Source organism: Geospiza fortis, unplaced genomic scaffold, assembly GCF_000277835.1.
Source record: "Geospiza fortis unplaced genomic scaffold, GeoFor_1.0 scaffold417, whole genome shotgun sequence".
In the NCBI taxonomy this organism is placed as follows: domain Eukaryota; kingdom Metazoa; phylum Chordata; class Aves; order Passeriformes; family Thraupidae; genus Geospiza; species Geospiza fortis.
In genome coordinates this window covers 702,256-722,529 of record NW_005054535.1, presented here as the reverse complement: position 1 = coordinate 722,529, position 20,274 = coordinate 702,256, and the positions used below count along the sequence as shown (strand labels likewise).

The window sequence follows — 20,274 nt, the reverse complement described above, 5'->3', positions numbered from 1 at the left end:
GGGGTAACGGGGCTCCGGTGCCGGGCCCATGGAGCTTCAGGCAGGGAGCTCATCCCGGGATAACGGGGCTCCGGTGCCGGGCCCACGGAGCTCCAGACGGGGAGCTGATCCCGGCAGTGGCCTCGGGTCCCGGCACACCTGCCTGAGTTCTTTGCTCCTCCATCCTCCCGGGAGCTCCGCCCGGCTCTTAGCCCAGCAAAGCCCCAGGGATGCGGGGCTGCCCGGTCAGTGCAGGCGGCCTTGGCCATGCAGGAGCTCGGGTATGGGGCAGAGCTGCCCAGGCTGCTGTCCCCAGGGAGGGCAGCACTCAGTACCATCGTTCTGCATGGCTCTAAATTACTTGGTCCCGTGCTGTCCTTAGGGATTGTTTATGGATTGAGATGGTTCTGTTTATGGGCTCTTACGGTGCTGATTTAAAGCTGTACGTACATGACAGGCACAAATGCCTCCTCTGTCATTGTTTCCCCCTCCTGAAGGGACACATGCACTACGTATAACTTTTGTGTTTGTCATTAATACATGTTTTTATAGTTAGGTCTTCCCAACTGAGCAATATACAACTTGATACTGGTGCTTCGTGCTGAGGACAGTGCTTATGTGATGTGTGCCTCTCCCTGAGGGATTCTGTGCTGGAATCTCTTCCTCTCACTTGCTGCGGTGTTGCTGGAGGGTGTGTGAGCTGTGTGAGGTGAAAGTCGGCTTTGAGAGGTGGTGCAGCACGTTGGGAGCTGCCTGACTGGAGACTGGGGAGTGATGTCTGGGATTATGCATCTCTGAGGTGCTTGTGCTTCCAGTGGGGTGCTTGGTGTTTTAGGAATAAGATTTCTGCTCCTGTCTGTAAGAAATAAACACTGGTGCCATTTCTGATGGTGGATGGTAGTGTTCCTCTTTGCCTTTGGAACTCTCTGCCCCAGCTGTTAATCCCAAACCTTCCATGAAATATAATGAACCTCCCTTGCCTGAGTATGAGCATGAAGGAGAGGGTAGAAGCCTCCAACTCTTGGGTTATAATGTAAGTGCTTTTGACACACATAGAGATGTAAGGCAGAAGTGGAGTGTTACCAGAAACTATTATCTCCAAGTTCCTGAATGGCCATAATCACATAGTGGTGTGTAGCCTTAAGGGATTTGTGTGCATGGCTTTTCCTCTCCTGTTGGTGTCCATAAAAGCCTTAAAGATTTAACTATATGGATTCAAAAAAATTCACAGGCAGAGACTGCTTTGTGCTACTCCATCTCTTTCTACTTCACCAACTATCTTTCTTGATACTTGGTGTCATACCCACATCAGGATGTTCCAGCCAGGCCTGACCACAATTCTTGAAGTGTCTAAATGCTTAGGTTTAAATTTCTGGGGAGATAGGGTGTTTGATTAAGATAATTCTTTCGTTCAGATCACAGAAAACACAGCACTGCCTCACCCATATTGCAGCAAATCTGGGACAATCATTCAGCAAAGAGTGGGTTTGTGGTTATTTCCTCCATGTGAAAAGGAAAGAGAGAAAATACATTTCAGTGTAGCTAACATTGTCTCTTGTAATGCCTTGCTTTAGGAAAAATGAAGTTAGGGTTATGACTTTAGAGTTTCTGCATGTCTTGATCATTATTGTTTCACAAGCTAAATATATATTAAAAAGGTAAGAATGTGCATGTCACAGTTCCCTTTGGTGGCCAGATGTAGAGCCAGTGATGTCTCCAAAGAGAAGCTTCCCACGGAGTCAGCTGAGCAAGCAGAGCTGGTAAGATGGGGAGGAAGTGAGTGGGCTCAGCATGCCATGGGTGGAAGGGAGTGACTCAGGGCCAGTGACCCCCAGGAGGGTTCATTTTGCTGCAGATAGCTGAGCTTTACCCTGCTTCTCCTTTGAGAAGGCTCCGAGGTGCAGAGCATGTTGTGACAGTCCTTTTTGTAGAACAAGGGGAGCTGTTGTCTTGCAGACAAGTTAGGCTTTAGGAAGGGCAGAAGGAATGGGGAGAGTCTAGACAGGAAACACTTACAGCATAGGTCTGGATTTCAGCAAGGGGTGTAAGAATTTTCTAGGAAATATTTCTGTGGAAGAGCTCCGTAACCTGATCAACATCCAACATCCCCAGTGAAATACCAAAAGAAACTTCATGAGCTGCTCTGGCCAGGTTTAATGTTATCCAAATATTCCAGGTGAGCGATACATAGAGAGGAATTTGCTTCTCTTGCCATGATAATTGGTCATCTCTTCCTGCACCAGCACAGCAGGAGAACCCAGCAGGTCTAAAGACTGAGAGCAGGGGAGGGAGAGGTGGAAAGAAAAGTCCCAAGGAGTGGTACCTGTGGAAGAACAGCTGGCCAGATGTTCCCAGGTGTTTTGAAGATGAAGCACCACTGAGGCACTCTTTGGTGTTTGAGGTTTGGGAGGAGCTGGAACTGCTGGCTCCACAGAAAACATTCCTGGATTTAGAAGAGGACTTGTTATCTTTGTGGTTTTTATAAAACTCTAAACATTTTTAAGTGGACTTGGATAATATTTGCATAGTGAAAGTGAAGGAGCTTTTTACTAGCTGTAGTCCAAATAGTAAATCCTACTTCAGCTGTGACCTTAGTGCAAAAGTTAAGTGCACCAAAAATGCTTTTCCTGGTGTGTCATTGGCTGGAGAAATCCTCCAGCAGTGGTTCTGTTGTTTTGAAGGATATATGTGAGGAAGCCAGGTCATGGAAGTTTCTCCTCAGACACTGCTTGGCAAACTCCTGTGTGATTCTGAAAATAGGATCTGGAGAATGCAGACTGAGCTGGCAGCTGGTACCTCCCAGTCAGATGGGATTCAGGCTCCATAAAGACTGGGGTCTGAGCATGAGAGAAGTGTCTGTCAGAGATTAGTGGCTTTGAAAGGATGGTGCAAAGTGTTCTGCTGAGGTGGAAATAATTTCTGTACAAGTACGAGAGGTTGAAAAATGGGGAGCATGTTGGCAGGAAGGGAAATGAGTGTCAGAGTGGGTTAAATGACAAGTGAATCAGATGTGTGCTGTTTTGAAGGTGAGTTTAACCTGTGGAGATCCATAAACACACACAGCATGTGTGCCTTGGTGTGTGTGAGGCCTCTCTGGGCTGTTGTGTCCTGTTGTGGGGTTTTTTGGGATATTGGAGCCAGAACAGCCTGATGGAAACAGGCAGAGGTGTAAGGAAATAATGAGTGTTGATGCTCCTTAGTTGCAGGAAAGGAGAGAGAAGGATGACAGCAGGAAATCTAAAGATGTGGAGCTGGAGGGAAGGGCTGGAAGGAATGGCTGCCCTGCTCTGGAGCTCAGAGTGCAGCTTGAAGCACAAGGAGCTGATGGTTGGGTCAGGAATGCTCCGTGTGGAACTGTCCTGGTGGGTTGGATGGCTGTGTAATGCCTTTGGCACTTCTGGTGAGCAATCCCCTGCCAAAGTGTGGAAGCTGACCTCAGCTATCAATTGTAATCAATTGATGATAACCACAGTTAACTTAATGAGTTTTGGTGTTAGCAGCTGACCTGCTCACATGCTGATGAGTTGTTTTTATGAAATTAGCTTGTTTTGTGGTGTAACAGGCCACAGTATGAACTTTCCTCTTATTAATTTTTTTTCTTCCCTTGAAGAGTGTATCTTTGACCTTCCTTGGGAAGGAGTCACAGCTCAGGAAGGATGGTGATTGAGGGGAAGTGTGGGTGAGTAAGTGGATGTAGCTGTGTGCTGTGATTCTGTAACTGGGCCAATGGGCATGCCAAGGTTTAGCAAGACAGGGGGTGCAGTCTGACCTTTGCTGAATGCAGATTTTACCTGTCAGGCACCCCCAGAACACCCCCAGAGGTTCCCTCAGTGTCTGCAGAGTCGTTGTGGCTGTGATGTGTTCTGTGGTTTTCAAGCTCCCACATGCCGTGGAGCATGCATGGAATTCCTCTGGTGGATTTGGGGTGGGGAGGGGAAGATGAATCACATCTTCCTAGTTGTCTCCAGTGCTTGGTAATTAATGGCAGCCTTTAATGACATGAGATGAGATGAGATAACTATGGTCATGGATGCAGTTGTGTTCTTCTGATCAGAAATAAAATCTCAGCACGGAAATGGGTCATCAGCATGTCCTGTCCTCAGCAGTGACGTGGTGCAGCTCCAGCAGCTGCCAGAAAGCACCTGACTATTAGAAGTCCTGTAACTTGCTGAAAAATTGATTCCAAACTCTACCTGGCCTTTGTAGAAGGAAATTGTGGGAGAGGGGTTGGCTTTCTGCTTGGCTGCACTTGTGCCTTGGGTTGGGTTTTTGTTGAACTGCTCTGTGCCCTCTCTGGTGGGCTCTGTGCCCTCTCTGATGGGCTCTGTGCCCTCTCTGAGGGTTGCTGGTGATGTGTGAAATGCTGCCCAGGGCACTCAGCATGGAAACAGCTGCTTTGGGAAGTGAGGGGCAGTGCCAGGGACGTCCCTGCTGGAGTCTCCCACCCCCAGCACCTCCCGAACTGGGAGGGTGAAGGATGGGAAGGAGGGCAGAAAGTGGGGAGAGAACTGTCAGAGCATTCAGAGACTTGAAAGTTGGCCTCTTTTAGTGCTCTTGCTCTAAGAGGATCCTCTTGGAGTTGTGCTCTTCCCAGAAATCCCTCCCAGTTGTGCTTCATGTGATGATTCACTGACTTGTTTTCTGCTTCCAAGCTGCTCTTGGGCAAACGTGTCAGTTCCAGGCACTGCCAAGGCTGGCTGTGCCCTGCTGTTTGTGTCACCTGTGAGCCTGCAGAGCCTGGCATGAGGGTCCCACCCCTCTGCTGAGGGTGGGAAGGGCACTGGGGATGGCACAGGGGCAGAGCAGGAGCTCGGGGCTGGCTGGGAAATGACAAATGGACAGAAGTGATTGCTGCAGTGTGTGCTTTTGGTGGTTCATTCCAGGGAAGGAAGCAGCCCTTCCCTCCCTTGTTTTCAGGCCAGGGAGGTACTGACACTGTGTTCTGTAGCCAGTGAATGTCAGGGGCTGTTTTCAGGAATTTTCTCTCTGCTTTTTTAATAGTAGACAAATACTTTTGTAATATTGTATGTGTCCTTTAATACTTTTAATGTAGTATTAGTTTAATACTTTTTAATACTTCTAATGTCTACTTTTAAATACTTTTAATACTTCTAATGTCTACTTTTTAATACTTTCAATACTTTTAATGTCTGCTTTTTTTTTGTAGTATTGTAGTATGTCTACTTTAATAGTAGACAAATACCTTTTGTCTAAAACACCATAGTAATGCAAGTTCTGCTGCAGTCTGTGCCCTGTGTGAGTTCCTGAGAAGCAGTGGGGCTGTGCCTGTGCTCTGGTGACAGAAATTCTGTGTGGCAGAGCAGGAGAGTGCATCTGAGGCCTCCTGCATGGCCACGTGTGCTGTGACAGGGGGAAGCTGGCAGTGAGCTGATGGCTTCTTCTTCAGGGATAGTGATGGGAAGTGTGAGAATCCATAAATCAGAGGGTTTTGGGAAAGCTGCAAAAGGCCTCAGAGACAGCAGAACTGTGATTGGAGCTAAGCATTCACCATGATATTGGTCAGCAGAAAAATGATGTAAAATGTAGAAAAGCAAGGACAAATAGAACAATGGTCTGTGTATTAATAACGCCCTAAGCTACAGAAAAGTTTATCTAGTGAGATATTAGGAAGTTTGAAGGTTAATAATGGAGCTCTGTGCATTGTGTTTTAAGGCTCACAAGCAGGTGTTGTATTTGAAACAAGCAAGCATTGTTTAACCAAAGGTACCTGTGCTTATAGTGGTTGGATAGAACTACTGTCAATGTGCTTTTGCTTTGTGTGATTGGTCAAAAAACTTATAACGTGACTTGTAACATTAAGTCTTTGGTCTGCTGGCTGGGATGTGAGCTGGTGGCATCTTCCCATTGTCATAACCATGGAATGAGGCTGATGCTGGAAACTAAAACAGCTCAAGGCACGTTCCTAGCAGTCCTGTCCTGTTGGTGATTTGTACAGAGCCCCCAGCTGGCGATAGGAACAGTGTGCAAAGGACTTGCTTTTCCCTTGGGATGCCTTTTTGAGTGCTCCCCAAGGTGATGATGATCTGTGCCAGCTTGCCAGGGATGAGAAGGCGTCTGAAGGAGCCTGAATGTCGCTGCAGCCTGGTGCTTTTTGGTGAAATCCAGGCATTTAAAGCCTGCCCATTTTCCAAAGGATGGAACAAGCCTCTCATGGAGGCTTTGAGCTCACAGTGCTGTCCTGAAACTTAGAGAAGCCAAAGGCCCTTTGGACATGGAGTGTGAGTTTTGGTGTGCTCAGAGGGACTGGTTTTAACTGGATGCAGCATCTCAGTCCCACTTGAGAGATTTTGTAGGGTCTTGGACACCAAACACTTGCTCACCCAGACATGGTGATGATTTCTGGAGACAGACAGCGAGTATAACTGTTCCCTTCCCCCTGCCTTTGTTGGGAAGCTCAGACTCCTCTTGATGAGCTCATTGATTCCCTTGCCATGAGTCAGGAAAACTATTTCTCTGGATGCTGCCTGATCTGCCTTGGCCAACCTCCTGCTTCCTGGGTGAGTGGCTGTGAGCCAGGCACCAGCAGATGCCACCACTGATGGGAAAAGTAATTTGCATGCACAATTTATTGTTGTTTACATAGTTAATATAAAACAGCTTGCAAAAACTGATAAAGGGAGCTTGGACTGTGGACTTGTTTGGTTCAGGGGATCTGTCTGATGTTGCATGTACAGATAATATATAAAGGGGTCTGTGACAGCTTCTTTGTTGCAGGGATTTGTCTCACCTCAGTTGTTTTGATGAGGCCCTTGGGAGCTCTCTAAAAGCATAATAAACAGAAGCACCAGCCTCAGGACAGGGGTTTGGCTGTGCTGTGCAGGGCCAGGGTTGAGGCTGAGCTGTGCCATGGGCAGAGCAGGAGCTGCTGGAGCTCCTTGGGAGAGGCTGCACGGGGCAGTTGTGCAGCTTTGCAGCACAGGACGCTTGGTTTGACACTGGGCATCCCTTGCTGGGCTGATTCTGCTCATGAAGAGGGTGGTGCTGGTGAGACAGTATTTGGAATGGGAAGATTTCAATTCAAAACTTTCTGGGGAAATTGGTGTCTCCTCTGCTGTTTGTGTGTTGTTTTTCTCTGGCCCCTTGCAAGGCAATCCAAGTGTGCCTTGCTCTGTGTTCTTCTGTGTGTGGACTTTTCCTCAAGTAGTGTTTTCCTCCTTGTTGCTCTGTTCCTTTAGCCAATGTTCCTGTTCTGCTCTCCAGGTTTCCAGGAGATTTCCCTGCTCACTTCCTACGAAGTTGTAACTCCACAGAGACTGGGGAGAGAACGACGAGAGGCTTCCAACAGCTCCTCCATACAGGTACTGGGCAGTCTGAGCCACATCTTCAGTTTAGTGTCTATTTCCAAATAAAATCTGCCCAAAACTGACCTGAAATGCCCGTGGAATGCTGCTGGATGCACCTGGCAGCAGGGAAATGTCTGTCCTTGCAGAGAGCATCACCTCTGGCACTGCTGGCAGCTGAGGGACAGGAGTACCTCCCTCCTCCAGAGCTCATGAGTTGCTGCAGTAGAATTTTTGATCTGGGTCTAAAACTTGCATTGTGTTCAGTAAAAAAAATGTGTTGTCCTTTTCTGGTTCTGACTTGGAAGTTTTAGAAGGACAGAATAAGAAAACCACATTTCTATTTTGAAACCATTTCCATTTCTATTTTAAAACCATTTCCTTCATGGGATGTTTTTCCCCAGTCACACAGGAAGAGATGTTAAGTTCTCAAGGCAGGGACAATTATAAAATAAATATCATGCTCATCCACTGTTGTTGGCTTCGAAGACTGTTTCATTCATTAACATGAGTAAAATGCACCTTTCTTTATATTCAGGACAAGGTATCATATGCTATTGAGATTGAGGGAAAAGAATACACCATTCATCTAGAAAAGAACAAGTAAGTGATGAATTTCTTGAAACTATTAAATTACTCAAATTAAATTTTATTAAATTACTGTTGTGTCCAGATGAGAAGCTGGCAGGTAGCACATGAGTTTTGAATGCTGGGGTTCTGTGTGGGAAGTGCAGGTACACCCCAGCTCTGCACAATGGGAAGAGATCGAGTCCTAGTTGTCCTGGCCATCAGCCAGAGATGGTTTTTGATTCCTGCAGCCCTGGGGAACCCCCTTCAGAGCAGGAAGCTGCAGATTACTCCGAGGAGACCCAGGGAATCTACAACTCTTTCCATTCACAGCTAAAAATAAACAAGCTGAACTGTATTTCAAGTAAATATTTTCACTTTTGTCTGGATCTTGTTTATTGTTTTAGTTTTGTGGTTTTTCCTGTCACAGTAGCACAAGGACACTAATAAATGAGGAAACTGACTCTCTTTCCAAGGTCTGAATACTGACACCTCACTGATACAGACTCTGTCTGTCTGTCTGTCTGTCTGGGGTTTAAGGGCCACTTGCAGCACCAGCACATGGTCATTTACCAGGCCACTGCTGCCCTTGTGATAGAGACACAACTGTGCAAGCCCTTGGGGAGCTGCAGCTGCCACTTGCCAAGGCCCTGACCCTCAGAAATGTGGGAATTTAGCTGCACCACATCAATGGAATTACCAGGATAGTGCAGCAGTCTTAGTCGTGGGAGACTTTCCAATGCACTTCCTCCTCAAACTGGGGAGGAAAAGGCATATGCAGCAGACTGAGGGCTAGAATTTTTTTTCTGTTTGGAAAGAGGCTTTTAGCACAATTTAATGGGGTTTGCTGCTTGTTCTACTCTCTGAGGTGAGGTGGTGTGTTTGATTTCATTAGCAGTTCTACCATTCTGGTCTCTTGAATTTTGCCGTGAGAATATACTAGTTCTTTGTTATTTTTAGAGGATTTTCCTTTTTAATGTTTCCTTATTTAATTTCAATTTACATATGTGTCACACTTTTGATTAGGGCCATCTTACTGCTCTGTTCCAATGTCACAGCCATTCCATGAAATTCCTTTTGAATTCCTTGTCCCCTGTCATTGCAGAGAACTGCTGCCCAAAGATTTCACAGTTTATACCTATGACAAGGAGGGAAAGTTGCAATTGGAATATCCAGATGTCCAGGTAGGATTTCCTTCTATTCCTTCCCTCACTGAGGGTGACTGGAACAGAGCATTTGTGGGATGAGGGAGTTTGGATTACAAAAAGATAGTTGTATTTTCTGCTGGACCCCCTTCAGTACCCACTGCCCTCTTCCTGGAGAGAATCCTTAATTTTAGATGAGGCTCTAACCTGTGAAAAACCTGTATTTTCTGCTGTGGAGGTGATTGCTGTCTCATTAGAAGCTGCTCCTCTCTCCAAGGCAGTGCTGCTCTCAGCTGTTGGTGTCTCATTATTGGGATGCTGCTGTCCTTGTCCCACAGCCCAGTGCAGGGCTGGTGGCTCTGGGCGCTGAAAAGGCAACTTTGCATTTTTGTTTTTTGCACACAGTGAGCTTCCAGATCAATCCCTGAGGCACAGTGAGCTGTGGGCCATCCATTTAGCAGGGATGGCTTTTAGGAACTAAAAACTCTGTGAGTCCTGACAGGTGGGAGCTGCTGGAAGGGATGCACCAAGCCAGAAGGACCTTTGGGAGAGATGGAATCTGTGCAGTGTTGGAGTTACTCCACAAAAAGCTGCCTGACATGTTGCCTTTGGAAATGTAGAATTGAAAGCAAGCTGTGTGATACAAAATGCAAAAGAGATTTCCTAATGGCTTCACTCTTAGGGATCAGTGTTGTTCCTTTGAAAGGGAGGTATTAGTCATACATGATTCATAGGATCTTGTTCTTGAAAATAGAGCACCTGAGTCAAATCACTCTTTGCTTCCTAGTTAAAAGGGATTGGTTAGAGGAAAAATGCTTTTTCAGCATTAGGTCACAGAAGTCACGCTGGCCCTGAACAATTAGCACAAACCCTCTGTGCTTTCTGCATTCCTTGCTGAGCAACAGGGGACAGAACCTGCATTATAGACCCCTAGATCAATGTCTAAAGATACCCTTGCCAGAGAAAATGGAGTGTATTTTCCCATGCTCCCCCTTGTTTAGGTTCCAGAATTTTGATGTCCATGTGTCAGGGCTGCACTGTGCAGCACAGCTCTGGTTGGGGGCACAGCAGGTGCTGTCCCTCCTCCTGCTACAGATAAGTGACAGAACAAGACAGAGCAACAGGGGACAGAACCTGTATTATAGACCCCTAGATCAATGTCTAAAGATGCCCTTGCCAGAGGAAATTGAGTGTATTTCCCCATGCTCCCCCTTGTCTGGTTTCCAGAATTTTGATGTCCATGTGTCAGGGCTGCACTGTGCAGCACAGCTCTGGTTGGGGACACAGCAGGTGCTGTCCCTCCTCCTGCTGCAGAGAGGTGACAGACAAGCCAGAACTTTCTGCCAGAAGACTGAAGAGTAATTTGGCCCAAATCAGGAGGGAGGGGCTGGCCTCGAAATATTTGAGGCAGGGTGGAGGACAGAACAGGAGAGGGATAGCCTAGCTCAAGTCAAGAAATCCAGCTGTGGTAAATTTTAACTTCATACATGTTGTGTTCTTGAGTTGTGATCATTGCTGGTCAGTGGCAGCTCAGAGGTTGCCCTGGCTGTGCAGGGATGCCTGAAACACCTGATAATGCACCCTTGTTTTCCTGCCCAGGATCACTGCCACTATCAGGGCTTCGTGGAGGGGACCCTGGATTCCCTGGTGGCTGTCAGCACTTGCTCAGGGCTCAGGTAACACAACTCCTCCTTTGTGTCCCTGCTGTCACTTTGTGGCTGCTGAAGCCAAAACTCAGTTCTGCTGCTTTTGACTGTCACTGGCTGCACTGAGCTGCCTTGGTGCTCTTGTCCTTTTATTCAAGGAGTTCACAGATATCTGAAGTACCATCAAATAAGTTTTTAATACAGATTATTACCAGAATGCAGTAAGTTGGTTTTGATGCATATTTGGCTTATTTTTTAACTTGCACAGATAGTCATGACAACTGTACCTATTGCAGAAGTGGAGTGTTGAACACTAATCTCCAAATTTCACAAAATAGGCCCTAAACCTTATGCACCTCAAGTTTGAGGGAATTGTTTTCTACTTTGACCTAATTGCCATATATTGTGTTCCATATGTTGTATTTTTTACAGAGCCATGTCAGAGTGGCAATAGTGTATTTGAACTAAAGCATTTCTGCTTAAATGGGATGTAATTCCTGGGGCATTGCAGAGCCTTACAGGGGTATTTAATGTCCTGCATTTGTAAGGCCCTGCTCAGCCTTTGGAAATGTAGAATTGTGAAGTGAGGTGTGCTGCTTCACAAGAGCTGAGGTATAGGCAGGCTTTGGTTATCCAGTAAAATAAAATTCTGGCTAACTGTCCTCTGTGCTCAGTGCCAGATTTCTTACACACTGCTTTATTTTAGGGGTTTGGTGACAATAGGGAATGTCACCTATGGGATTGAGCCCATGGATCCCTCCTCTGGCTCTAAACACATTTTGTATCGACTGGATAATGTGAAGAAAGAGCCCACAGAGTGTGGAGTAACCACTGCAGGCCAGGAAGGGGAACATGCAGAGGGAGAGCTCCATCCCAGTATGACCCAGCTGCTGCGGGTAAGTCCTGCCCAGTCCCACACAAGGGGTTTTGTGAGTTCATTTAAGAGTGTGGAAGCAGCTTATCAGATTTCCTGGTTCTTAGTGCATACCTAAAGGTTTATGATTTGGGGGGTTTGCACTAAGGGACAACTCAGTTTCTTCCCCAAAGCAGCCACAGTCTCCTCCTGCTTCTGCACATGGCAGTGGGGCTGGGGCAGCTGATTAGAATATTCCTGGGCTTTTTTGGGGGACTCCTAAAGGCAGGAGCATGACCCTCATGGAGAGGCTTGTTAACAAAGTATTGCATCAGGAGCCAGGAGAATATTGTCATGTTTATTCCATCCATTATTTCCTTATTCCATTTACACCATCATCACCATCCCAGTAGCAGTTTGGTGTGAAGTCCCCCTTGTCCTTCAAGGACTGTCTGTACAGGAACAAGATTGAAATGAAAGCAGGAGAATGAAGAAATGTTGTATTTCACATCCAAGTCATTGGTATTTGCTGGTAGAATCTTTCTGCCCCTTTATCAAAGTGTGTGGTGACATTCCAAAGCAATCTGTGCAGAGGTGCCTTGCTTTTGGAACAAGGGGAGTCTTTGTGCAGCTGAGTTTTAGTGTAAAACACAGAGACTCTCATTGCACTGGATTCCACTGCTTGGGTTTGGCACTGTGTGCTTTGGGTGTGTCTCAAACCACTGGTGGTATCAAGTGAAATATGACAATGTCATGAGGGTTTTTTTTTTGTTTATACTTGAATTAATAAATCTGAAGTTGTCTAAAACAGATTTTTGTTTTTCCCCAGAGAAAGAGGGCGGTCCTGCACCAGACAAGATATGTGGAGCTGTTCATAGTTGTGGATAAAGAAAAGGTGGGAGTTCTGTGTGGCTTTCCTTTCTCTTTCTCCTCAGAAGAGGGCCTGGAAAGCCCTCAGATTTCATTACTCCCAAATGGATTGTTGAAAAACACTTCACAATTTACCCAAGTTGTACAAATATGCTAATCTGGAAATGGATAAATGTGTGCAATGCAATCCTCCTCAGAAAAGAAGCCAGCCATCAGACAGGGAGAGGTTCTGTTAGCAAGGAATCTCCTGATGTAAGGAAAGCACATGGTAAAAACTGCCTTTGCTGTTGTCTTTGGAATACTGAGCTGCTGAGCAGCACCAGTGAAGATGTTGCTGAATTGGTTTGCATTTTCTTGGAGATTTGGAGCCGGGCAAAAATGTTCTGTTCCTTTTTCTAACTGTTGTCTGTATCTCTTCTCTTCATGAAGCTAAGTTTCTTTGTCTTGCAGTTTGAAGATTTTGGGAAGAGTGAAACAGAAGTAAGAGAACACATGGTGCAGCTGGCAAACTTCCTTGACAGTGTGAGTAGGAGGGATGCTGTGTGCTGCAGCCCTGCTGCCTTTTGGAAATGTCCACCTTGGGGTCTGTTCTGGTACCACTTTGGGGAATGCGTCCCCGTGGAAGCTTTTCCATCTCTAAATTCATCTGCACTTACCCACCTTGAGAATTTGTTTAGGAAACTCTTCCAACCTGTGCTACATCCAGCGAGTGACAGGACAGATTGTTGCAATTATTGCAATTCTTGTGTCTGTGTAAAGGTTAGAGAAAAAGCATGTCTGGAACTCCACTATTTCACATGATATTTGTCAGAATTGAGACTTCTTTTTATTTCTGTTTGGTATTGTCTTAAAATGGAGCCAGTGTGGCATTTAAGCATTGATCCTGTAGCTAATGAAGGTCTGAATCACAGGGAAAATGCATTCTGGTGCTTCCAGTTGTATGCTAGCTGTGAAAAGAAAACTCAAACCCACACAGAAAAGATGGATGCTTGCAATAAAATCTATAACCCCAGTGTCACCATCATATTTTCTGAAAAAATCTCTTTGCCCAAGATTTTCTCCTGGGAAGCTGAGAAGCCTCAGAGAAAAAGGAAAACAGTATTATCTCATTTGCTTCTCCTGTGTTTTGCTGTTTTGGAATGTAGTTGGAGATTGTTTATCCAACAGGTGATTGTTTCATTGGTTTCATGTGAATTGTTTTAATGGCCAGTCCTGGTCAAGCTGTGTTGAGGCTCTGTAAAGAGTCACGAGTTTTCATTATTAGCTTTTTAGCCTTCTGTCTGAATCCTTTCTGTATTCTTTAGTATAGTTTAGTATAGTATTCTTTAATATAATATAGTATCATAAAATAATAAATTAGTCTTTTAAGAACATGGAGTCAGATTCATCCTTCCTCCTGCCACGAGGGAAATACAAGACACCAGGCCACTTGTTTTTGTCTGAAGCTATAAATGAATATTTCTCCTGTTTTCCTCCCCAGATGTACGTTATGCTGAACATCCGCATCGTGCTGGTTGGGCTGGAGATCTGGAAGCACGAGAACATCATCAGCACTGACGGGGGGGCTGGGGATGTGCTGGCCAATTTCGTGCAGTGGCGAGAGAAGAACCTCGTTCTGCGGCGGAGGCACGACAGCGCCCAGTTTGTCCTGTGAGTGCAGCTCCTTCCCTCTGCTCCCTGGGACAGGAATGGGGGATTTCTCTTTCCAAACAAGCTGTGGGTCTGCTGGGAGATAAAACCAGCACTGGGAGAGGAAAGAAACAACGGGGAGGATTCCACGGATTGATGAATGGAAAAAGAGATTTGCTTTTGTAAATAAAGTTTAGGTTTGCTGGTAAATGAAATTAGACATTGAAAGATGAAAGAAACAACGAGGAAGAAAAATCCCTAAATTCTGTAAGAATTAAAAATTAAAAGGAGGGTTGTACATTAGAGGGAAATCTTTGGGATCAGGTGTTCTGGGAAGTCTGAACCTCTCAAGTACCTCAGCCAATGGGGAAAGAGAGAAGGGAAATGTGGCTGGAAATTGGGATAAAAAGGGAGGCTGTGTCCTCCAAAACTTGGAGAAACCCCAGGGGAATGCCCCATGGCCTCTCCCTTTATTGGAATAAAGCCAGAAAGGACTCCTCTGTCTCCTTTTTGGACATAAACCTCTGATGTTTGTAGATTAATTTTCCTAACACCAGGAAGTTCATTCTGTCCCTGCCTGCTCAGCCCAGCTGTGTAGCAGGCACAGGGCCTGCAATGCCTCCATGGCATTCAGCAGCCTAAGATAGGAAATGCCTGGTCATGGTGAGTGGACCTTAGAAGCCCTCTTTGCCTTCAGACCCTTGTTATCTCTCTGTAAGCCTATAGAACCCTCACCACTGGATAGTTTCCAAAACCCCTGTACCCTATAAAAACCCCTACTTTTGCCCAGCTCAGCAGAAGAGCTGTCCCTGAGACCCTCTGCAGAAGATGCCAATAAAGGCATCTCTGTGGAACCTCACACAGCCCAGAAAGGACTCCTCTGTCTCCTTTTTGGACATAAACCTCTGATGTTTGTAGATTAATTTTCCTAACACCAGGAAGTTCATTCTGTCCCTGCCTGCTCAGCCCAGCTGTGTAGCAGGCACAGGGCCTGCAATGCCTCCATGGCATTCAGCAGCCTAAGATAGGAAATGCCTGGTCATGGTGAGTGGACCTTAGAAGCCCTCTTTGCCTTCAGACCCTTGTTATCTCTCTGTAAGCCTATAGAACCCTCACCACTGGATAGTTTCCAAAACCCCTGTACCCTATAAAAACCCCTACTTTTGCCCAGCTCAGCAGAAGAGCTGTCCCTGAGACCCTCTGCAGAAGATGCCAATAAAGGCATCTCTGTGGAACCTCACACAGCCTCCTCCTCTCTCTCCCTGTGTCTGCCAAAGGCACTTAGCAAACTAAAGAGCTGAAATCACAAATGAGCTGATAATCACTAAGAACTGAACTGCTTGCTAGGTCTGGACTCTGCCTGAGGGGTCTGCACAGATCGTGCTTAATTGGATTTCTCTGTCTTGGGCACCCACGGCAGGGAGACCCCAAAACCACCAGAGTTGCCTCACAGCTGTAGTGCTGTGCTCCTTATATGCAGAGGGATGGTGTGGAAGAGGCTGAATTTCTCTGTAAACACTTGTTTTAACTGAACAGAGTAAAGGAATCTTGAGCAGACAGCAAAAGCTTAATTGGTGCCATTTTTGCTTGTAGTCAGTAGCAGTGCTAGGAAAGCTGGAGCAGCAGGATTTGGGCCCCACAGGCAGGAGTGGTGTGCTGCACTGGACTCTGTGTGTGTCTGTACAGACTGATGATGGCTTCTCCTTTCCCTTCATGACTGCAGGAAGAAGGGTTTTGGTGGCACAGCTGGAATGGCCTATGTGGGAACAGTGTGCTCCAAGAGCCATGCAGGAGGAATTAACGTGGTGAGATTTCTTCAGTGATCTCTGAATGTGATTGAGGTTAGAGATTGCACTCTGAAAGTCTTCCTGGAAGCACATAACAAAGCTGAAGTGCCTTAGTGGGGCTCTTAATGTTGTCCCAAACAATTTCTGACACTTCCAGGATATCTAGATCACAACTTCTCTGTAGTCTTCTGCTCAGTGTGCAGTACTCATGCAAGAGGATTTCTCTGTGTTGTTTTAAGCATCTCTGCCTTGAAAGTTTGTGGGAGCTATGGGTATTTTCAAATCTGTCCTGTGCTGTCTGACCTGCAGCTGTGACCTCCCTGAGCAGTGCTGGTTCACTCCATGTTTTATATGGAACTGCAGAGCCTTAGTGAACCAAGCTGCTGGTCTCAGATAACTTACAATCCCAGAAATCTGCTTCTTTGGACCAGTGACAGAAATGTTGGAATTTGCACATTTCAGGAGAATTGGGCTGGTGTGGAGAGTTCTAGTTTTTGTGGTAATGTTGCAGCTGCTCTGGAAAGTGGAGGTTGTTGGGCAGTGTCCCAGAGAGATTTCTCTGAGGGCTCTTACTGCTAAGCAAATTCCATATACTTGGTTGGAAATCCAGCAGTGTTGGTCTGAGAATCCTGATAATGTAGAGCCAGAATGGCAAAAGGGTCTCCTTGGCACAGAAGCAAACATTGACTTTGTCAGGATAAGCTCTGTGCTCACTGCCTTCTGTGTCACTCCTGTGCAGTTTGGAAGGATCAGTACCCAGATGTTTGCCTCCATCATGGCTCACTTTGACTTTGTCAGTGATAAGCTCTGTGCTGACTGCTTTCTGTGTCACTCCTGTGCAGTTTGGAAGGATCAGTATCCAGATGTTTGCCTCCATCATGGCTCACGAGCTCGGCCACAACCTGGGCATGAACCACGATGATGAACGAGTCTGTCACTGTGGGGCAAGCAGCTGCATCATGAGCTCTGGAGCATCGTAAGTAGCTGACCAAGGGAAGGCAAACAAAGCTCAAAATGCCCCATCCATGTGCTTTGTTTTTATGGATTACTTTCACCTTCAAATTCCCCTTGCAAAGAGTGCTGTTGTGCTTGTGATGGGGGATGCGAATGTCCCCCTTGTTCTGCAGACACAGGGGCTGCTGGCTTGGCTCAGTGTAAAGCTCAGCTCATTTTCTCCGTTGCAGGGGATCGAGGAACTTCAGCAGCTGCAGTGCAGAAGACTTTGAGAAGCTGACACTCAACAAAGGTGGGAGCTGCCTGCTCAATGTCCCAAAGCCTGATGAGACCTACAGTGTCCCGTACTGCGGGAACAAGCTGGTGGATGCTGGGGAGGAGTGTGACTGTGGCTCTCCAAAGGTTTGTAGCTGTGTGTGTAACTTATCCCAGCAGTGCCCCCCGCTCAGAGGGGACTGTTTGTGACAGAGGGGGAGATTTTGTGACATTCACAGCCTTTGTGTCCTCAGGAATGTGAGAACGATCCGTGCTGCGAGCCGGGAACTTGCAGGCTCCGATCTGGTGCTGCATGTGCTTATGGGGACTGCTGCAAAAACTGCCAGGTAGGAAACTGGGGTGGTGGTAGGTGGTTGAGAAGAGGAGAGCATTGGCTTAGTCAGTGCATCTGTGAGAGGGAGTTTTCCTGTGTTATAAATGGATAATGAGATGATTGGCTCTCGCAATTAAAAGATAACTATTGTGTGAATATTAGTAAAAGCTTTAGTGATGTATAGTTGTGTTGTAGTTTAGATGTCCTCTGTTCTCCCCATAGTTCCCTTTCCCCCCCCTGTATTGTGACCATCAGACAGCCTGGGGTGTCTAGGACAGGTACAAAGAAGCTGCACATGTGTCCCTTGCCTGGGGCAGGTGGGAATGGAAAAGCTTGGGGGTGCTTAGGGGGTGCAGCATGGCAACACCTGACCTCCAACCCAGTTCCAAAGCAGTTTGCACTGATAAATGGCAAAGAAGAGCTGAGTGACAGACTTTGGGAAGGGCCAGGGCTGGCTGATGCAGCCCCAGGGGTATAAAAGGCTGAGCATCCATCTTGAAGTCATGGTGTCCACGAGGGGCAGTTCCCAGTGCTGCGAATTTTTCCTTATGTAGTCCTTTATTGTATTTTTGTTAAGGTTTAATAAACCTCTTTAAATTTTCAAAGTGAGCAGTTGTTTCTCACACCTGCCCCACGAGAACACCCAGAGCAGAATTCAGATCAGTCCCTGCTTTGGGGCGTGTCATGGCTCAGGTGCAGCGCCACTCTCTGCTGTGAGATTCCTCTTTTCTAACACAATTTTCCCTTTCTCTCTGCTCAGCTCCTCCCTGGAGGCACGGAGTGTCGTGCCAGCACCAACGAGTGTGACCTCCCTGAGTACTGCAATGGCACCTCCCAGTTCTGCCAGCCAGATTTCACAGTGCAGAACGGGCACCCCTGCCACAACCAGGAGGCTTACTGCTACAACGGCGTGTGCCAGTACTACGATGCTCAGTGCCAGGACATCTTTGGCTCCAGTAAGGAAGGGCACAGGTTACAGTCTTTCTAAGAGATGTAACTAAAGAATACATGAAATATTGGTCTCCTCCAGCCAGGTGTTACAAGCTCTTGGAGATCTATTTCACATCCAAGATAGCTCAGCTACCTCAGAAGGCATAAAATCAGCAGGATGGCTTCTGTGGTAGTGTTGGAAACAAAAAGGTTTTAATAAAAGGCGAAATTACAAAACTCTTTACAGAGAAAAACTGATCCAAGTGCAAGAGGCCCTCTTGCTCCTGGTAAAAAACCTCACTAAAGTGATTAGTTTCTTTGTTCTCTTCTTTTTCTAGCAAATTGCCCAAGCAAAACTTTTTTGCTCTTATCCAATTAGCTATCCTTAAGTTTGAAGTGAAGTCCCCTGTCTTATGAGATGTCTTTTCACCTCATTGAACAGAAAAACTTCTGGGCTTATTTCCTTTTTAAAAAACCAAAAGATAGTTTTGTCACTCCGTCAACAGGGGGCACATTCCTATAAATACACTAAAAGTTTATTTGAAATGTATTTATTTGCTTGTCACTAACAGAGACCAGCTGGCTTTGGCAGAGTATTTGGAGCAGTGGTAGTAATGGTTTAGCATCATGGTCATGCATTCTTCCTGTGTTACATTTAGTTTTGTGCTGGGGATCCAAGTCATAATTTTGTTGCACTTATCATTTTTGGTACAGCTGCTTTCTGCTCTATAGATCTGTAAAGAAATATCAAAAAATATCAGGTTAAGTAACTGTTTTTCTCAGTTTTTAAACTTGGAACCTTGTAATTCTGACATTGTAACTTCTTTAGTGTTTTGCCCAGGTTCCTAAGCTCGCTGCTGCATGGCAAACACTTGGTGCAGCAGGGTAGTTGCTCTGGGTACAGGAGATCCTGTGGGAGATGTTTCTGTGCCTGGGTAACGTGGCTCCTCTCTCTGGGGGTGGGCTCTTGTTTGCAGAAGCCAAAGCAGCCTCCAACATTTGCTTTGCTGAAGTGAATTCCAAGGGGGACAGATTTGGCAACTGTGGTTTCCATGGCCATGACTACAAGAAATGTTCCAGCTGGTGAGTTGAGCCCAGTGCATTGGGAAGTTCTGAAGGAAGTGGTTGGGAATGTGTATTTGGGTGCTGTGGTGTCAGTTTGGGATGTTGTAGGGGAGGGATGCAGGGCTGTGCTGAGCAGAGGGTGTTCCACATCTCCTGTCAAGGATTGTGCTTTCCCTAAGTGATCACATATGGGAAGATGAGAAGCAAATCATCATGTTGTCCTTAATGTAGAGATTCCAGCAGCTTACAGAAAGAAGGGATAAACTACTCTTGCAGCACTGGAATGAAGCCCAGTTCAGTTTTATTTGTCAAGTTGCCTCAATTTTGTTTTCAAGTAGCATCTTCCAGTAGAAAGATGGCATCAAGCACATGGTAGTCTGGTTCTCAGAATAAATTCAAGTGTCACTACAGTGTTCCTGTGTTGCTGTTATAGGAATGCCATGTGTGGGAAGCTGCAGTGTGAAAATGTGAAAGCCATGCCTGCGTTTGGAATCAAGCCTGCTATTATCCAAACTCCCATCAGAGGCACCCATCAGACATGCTGGGGAGTGGATTTCCAGCTGGGCTCTGATGTCCCAGACCCAGGAATGGTGAATGAAGGCACCAAGTGTGGTAATGGAAAGGTAATAAAAATTTTTAAAATTATATCCTTATGTAATAGTTTGGGGTATTTGTGGGAATAAAATTTTCAGCTGCACTGTTTCATGAATAGTTATGGTCATTATTTTTGGATGCCTGTAGTTAAAATTTTCAGCTGCACTGTTTCATGAATAGCTATGACCATTATTTTTGGATGCCTGTAATTAATATAAAATGAAATGAGTCCACTGATTGCCCCCACTGCCCAGTACTGCACTGCATGTGCACCAAACCTTTAATGAGCCTTTCATTTGTAGGTGAAGCGAAAGAAATTGAGTTCATTGAGAGCCAGAAACTTTGCTCTGTCAATGAGCAGGAAG

The 20,274-nt window shown here is 46.1% G+C and overlaps 1 protein-coding gene across 1 annotated transcript in view; it reads left to right on the top strand.

Moving 5' to 3' along the window:
• LOC102037174 (disintegrin and metalloproteinase domain-containing protein 9) overlaps window positions 1-20,274 on the top strand; it is a 29,013-nt gene that overhangs the window by 1,548 nt on the left and 7,191 nt on the right. The window contains exons 3-18 of the mRNA XM_031063833.1: window positions 1,676-1,739; window positions 7,176-7,298; window positions 7,819-7,883; window positions 8,953-9,031; window positions 10,592-10,668; window positions 11,345-11,534; window positions 12,321-12,386; window positions 12,812-12,883; window positions 13,842-14,011; window positions 15,714-15,795; window positions 16,620-16,753; window positions 16,962-17,133; window positions 17,241-17,333; window positions 18,081-18,276; window positions 19,228-19,333; window positions 19,749-19,938. Coding sequence (XP_030919693.1) covers window positions 1,676-1,739; window positions 7,176-7,298; window positions 7,819-7,883; window positions 8,953-9,031; window positions 10,592-10,668; window positions 11,345-11,534; window positions 12,321-12,386; window positions 12,812-12,883; window positions 13,842-14,011; window positions 15,714-15,795; window positions 16,620-16,753; window positions 16,962-17,133; window positions 17,241-17,333; window positions 18,081-18,276; window positions 19,228-19,333; window positions 19,749-19,938 — 1,879 coding nt within the window. The remainder of the gene's footprint in view (window positions 1-1,675; window positions 1,740-7,175; window positions 7,299-7,818; window positions 7,884-8,952; window positions 9,032-10,591; window positions 10,669-11,344; window positions 11,535-12,320; window positions 12,387-12,811; window positions 12,884-13,841; window positions 14,012-15,713; window positions 15,796-16,619; window positions 16,754-16,961; window positions 17,134-17,240; window positions 17,334-18,080; window positions 18,277-19,227; window positions 19,334-19,748; window positions 19,939-20,274) is intronic.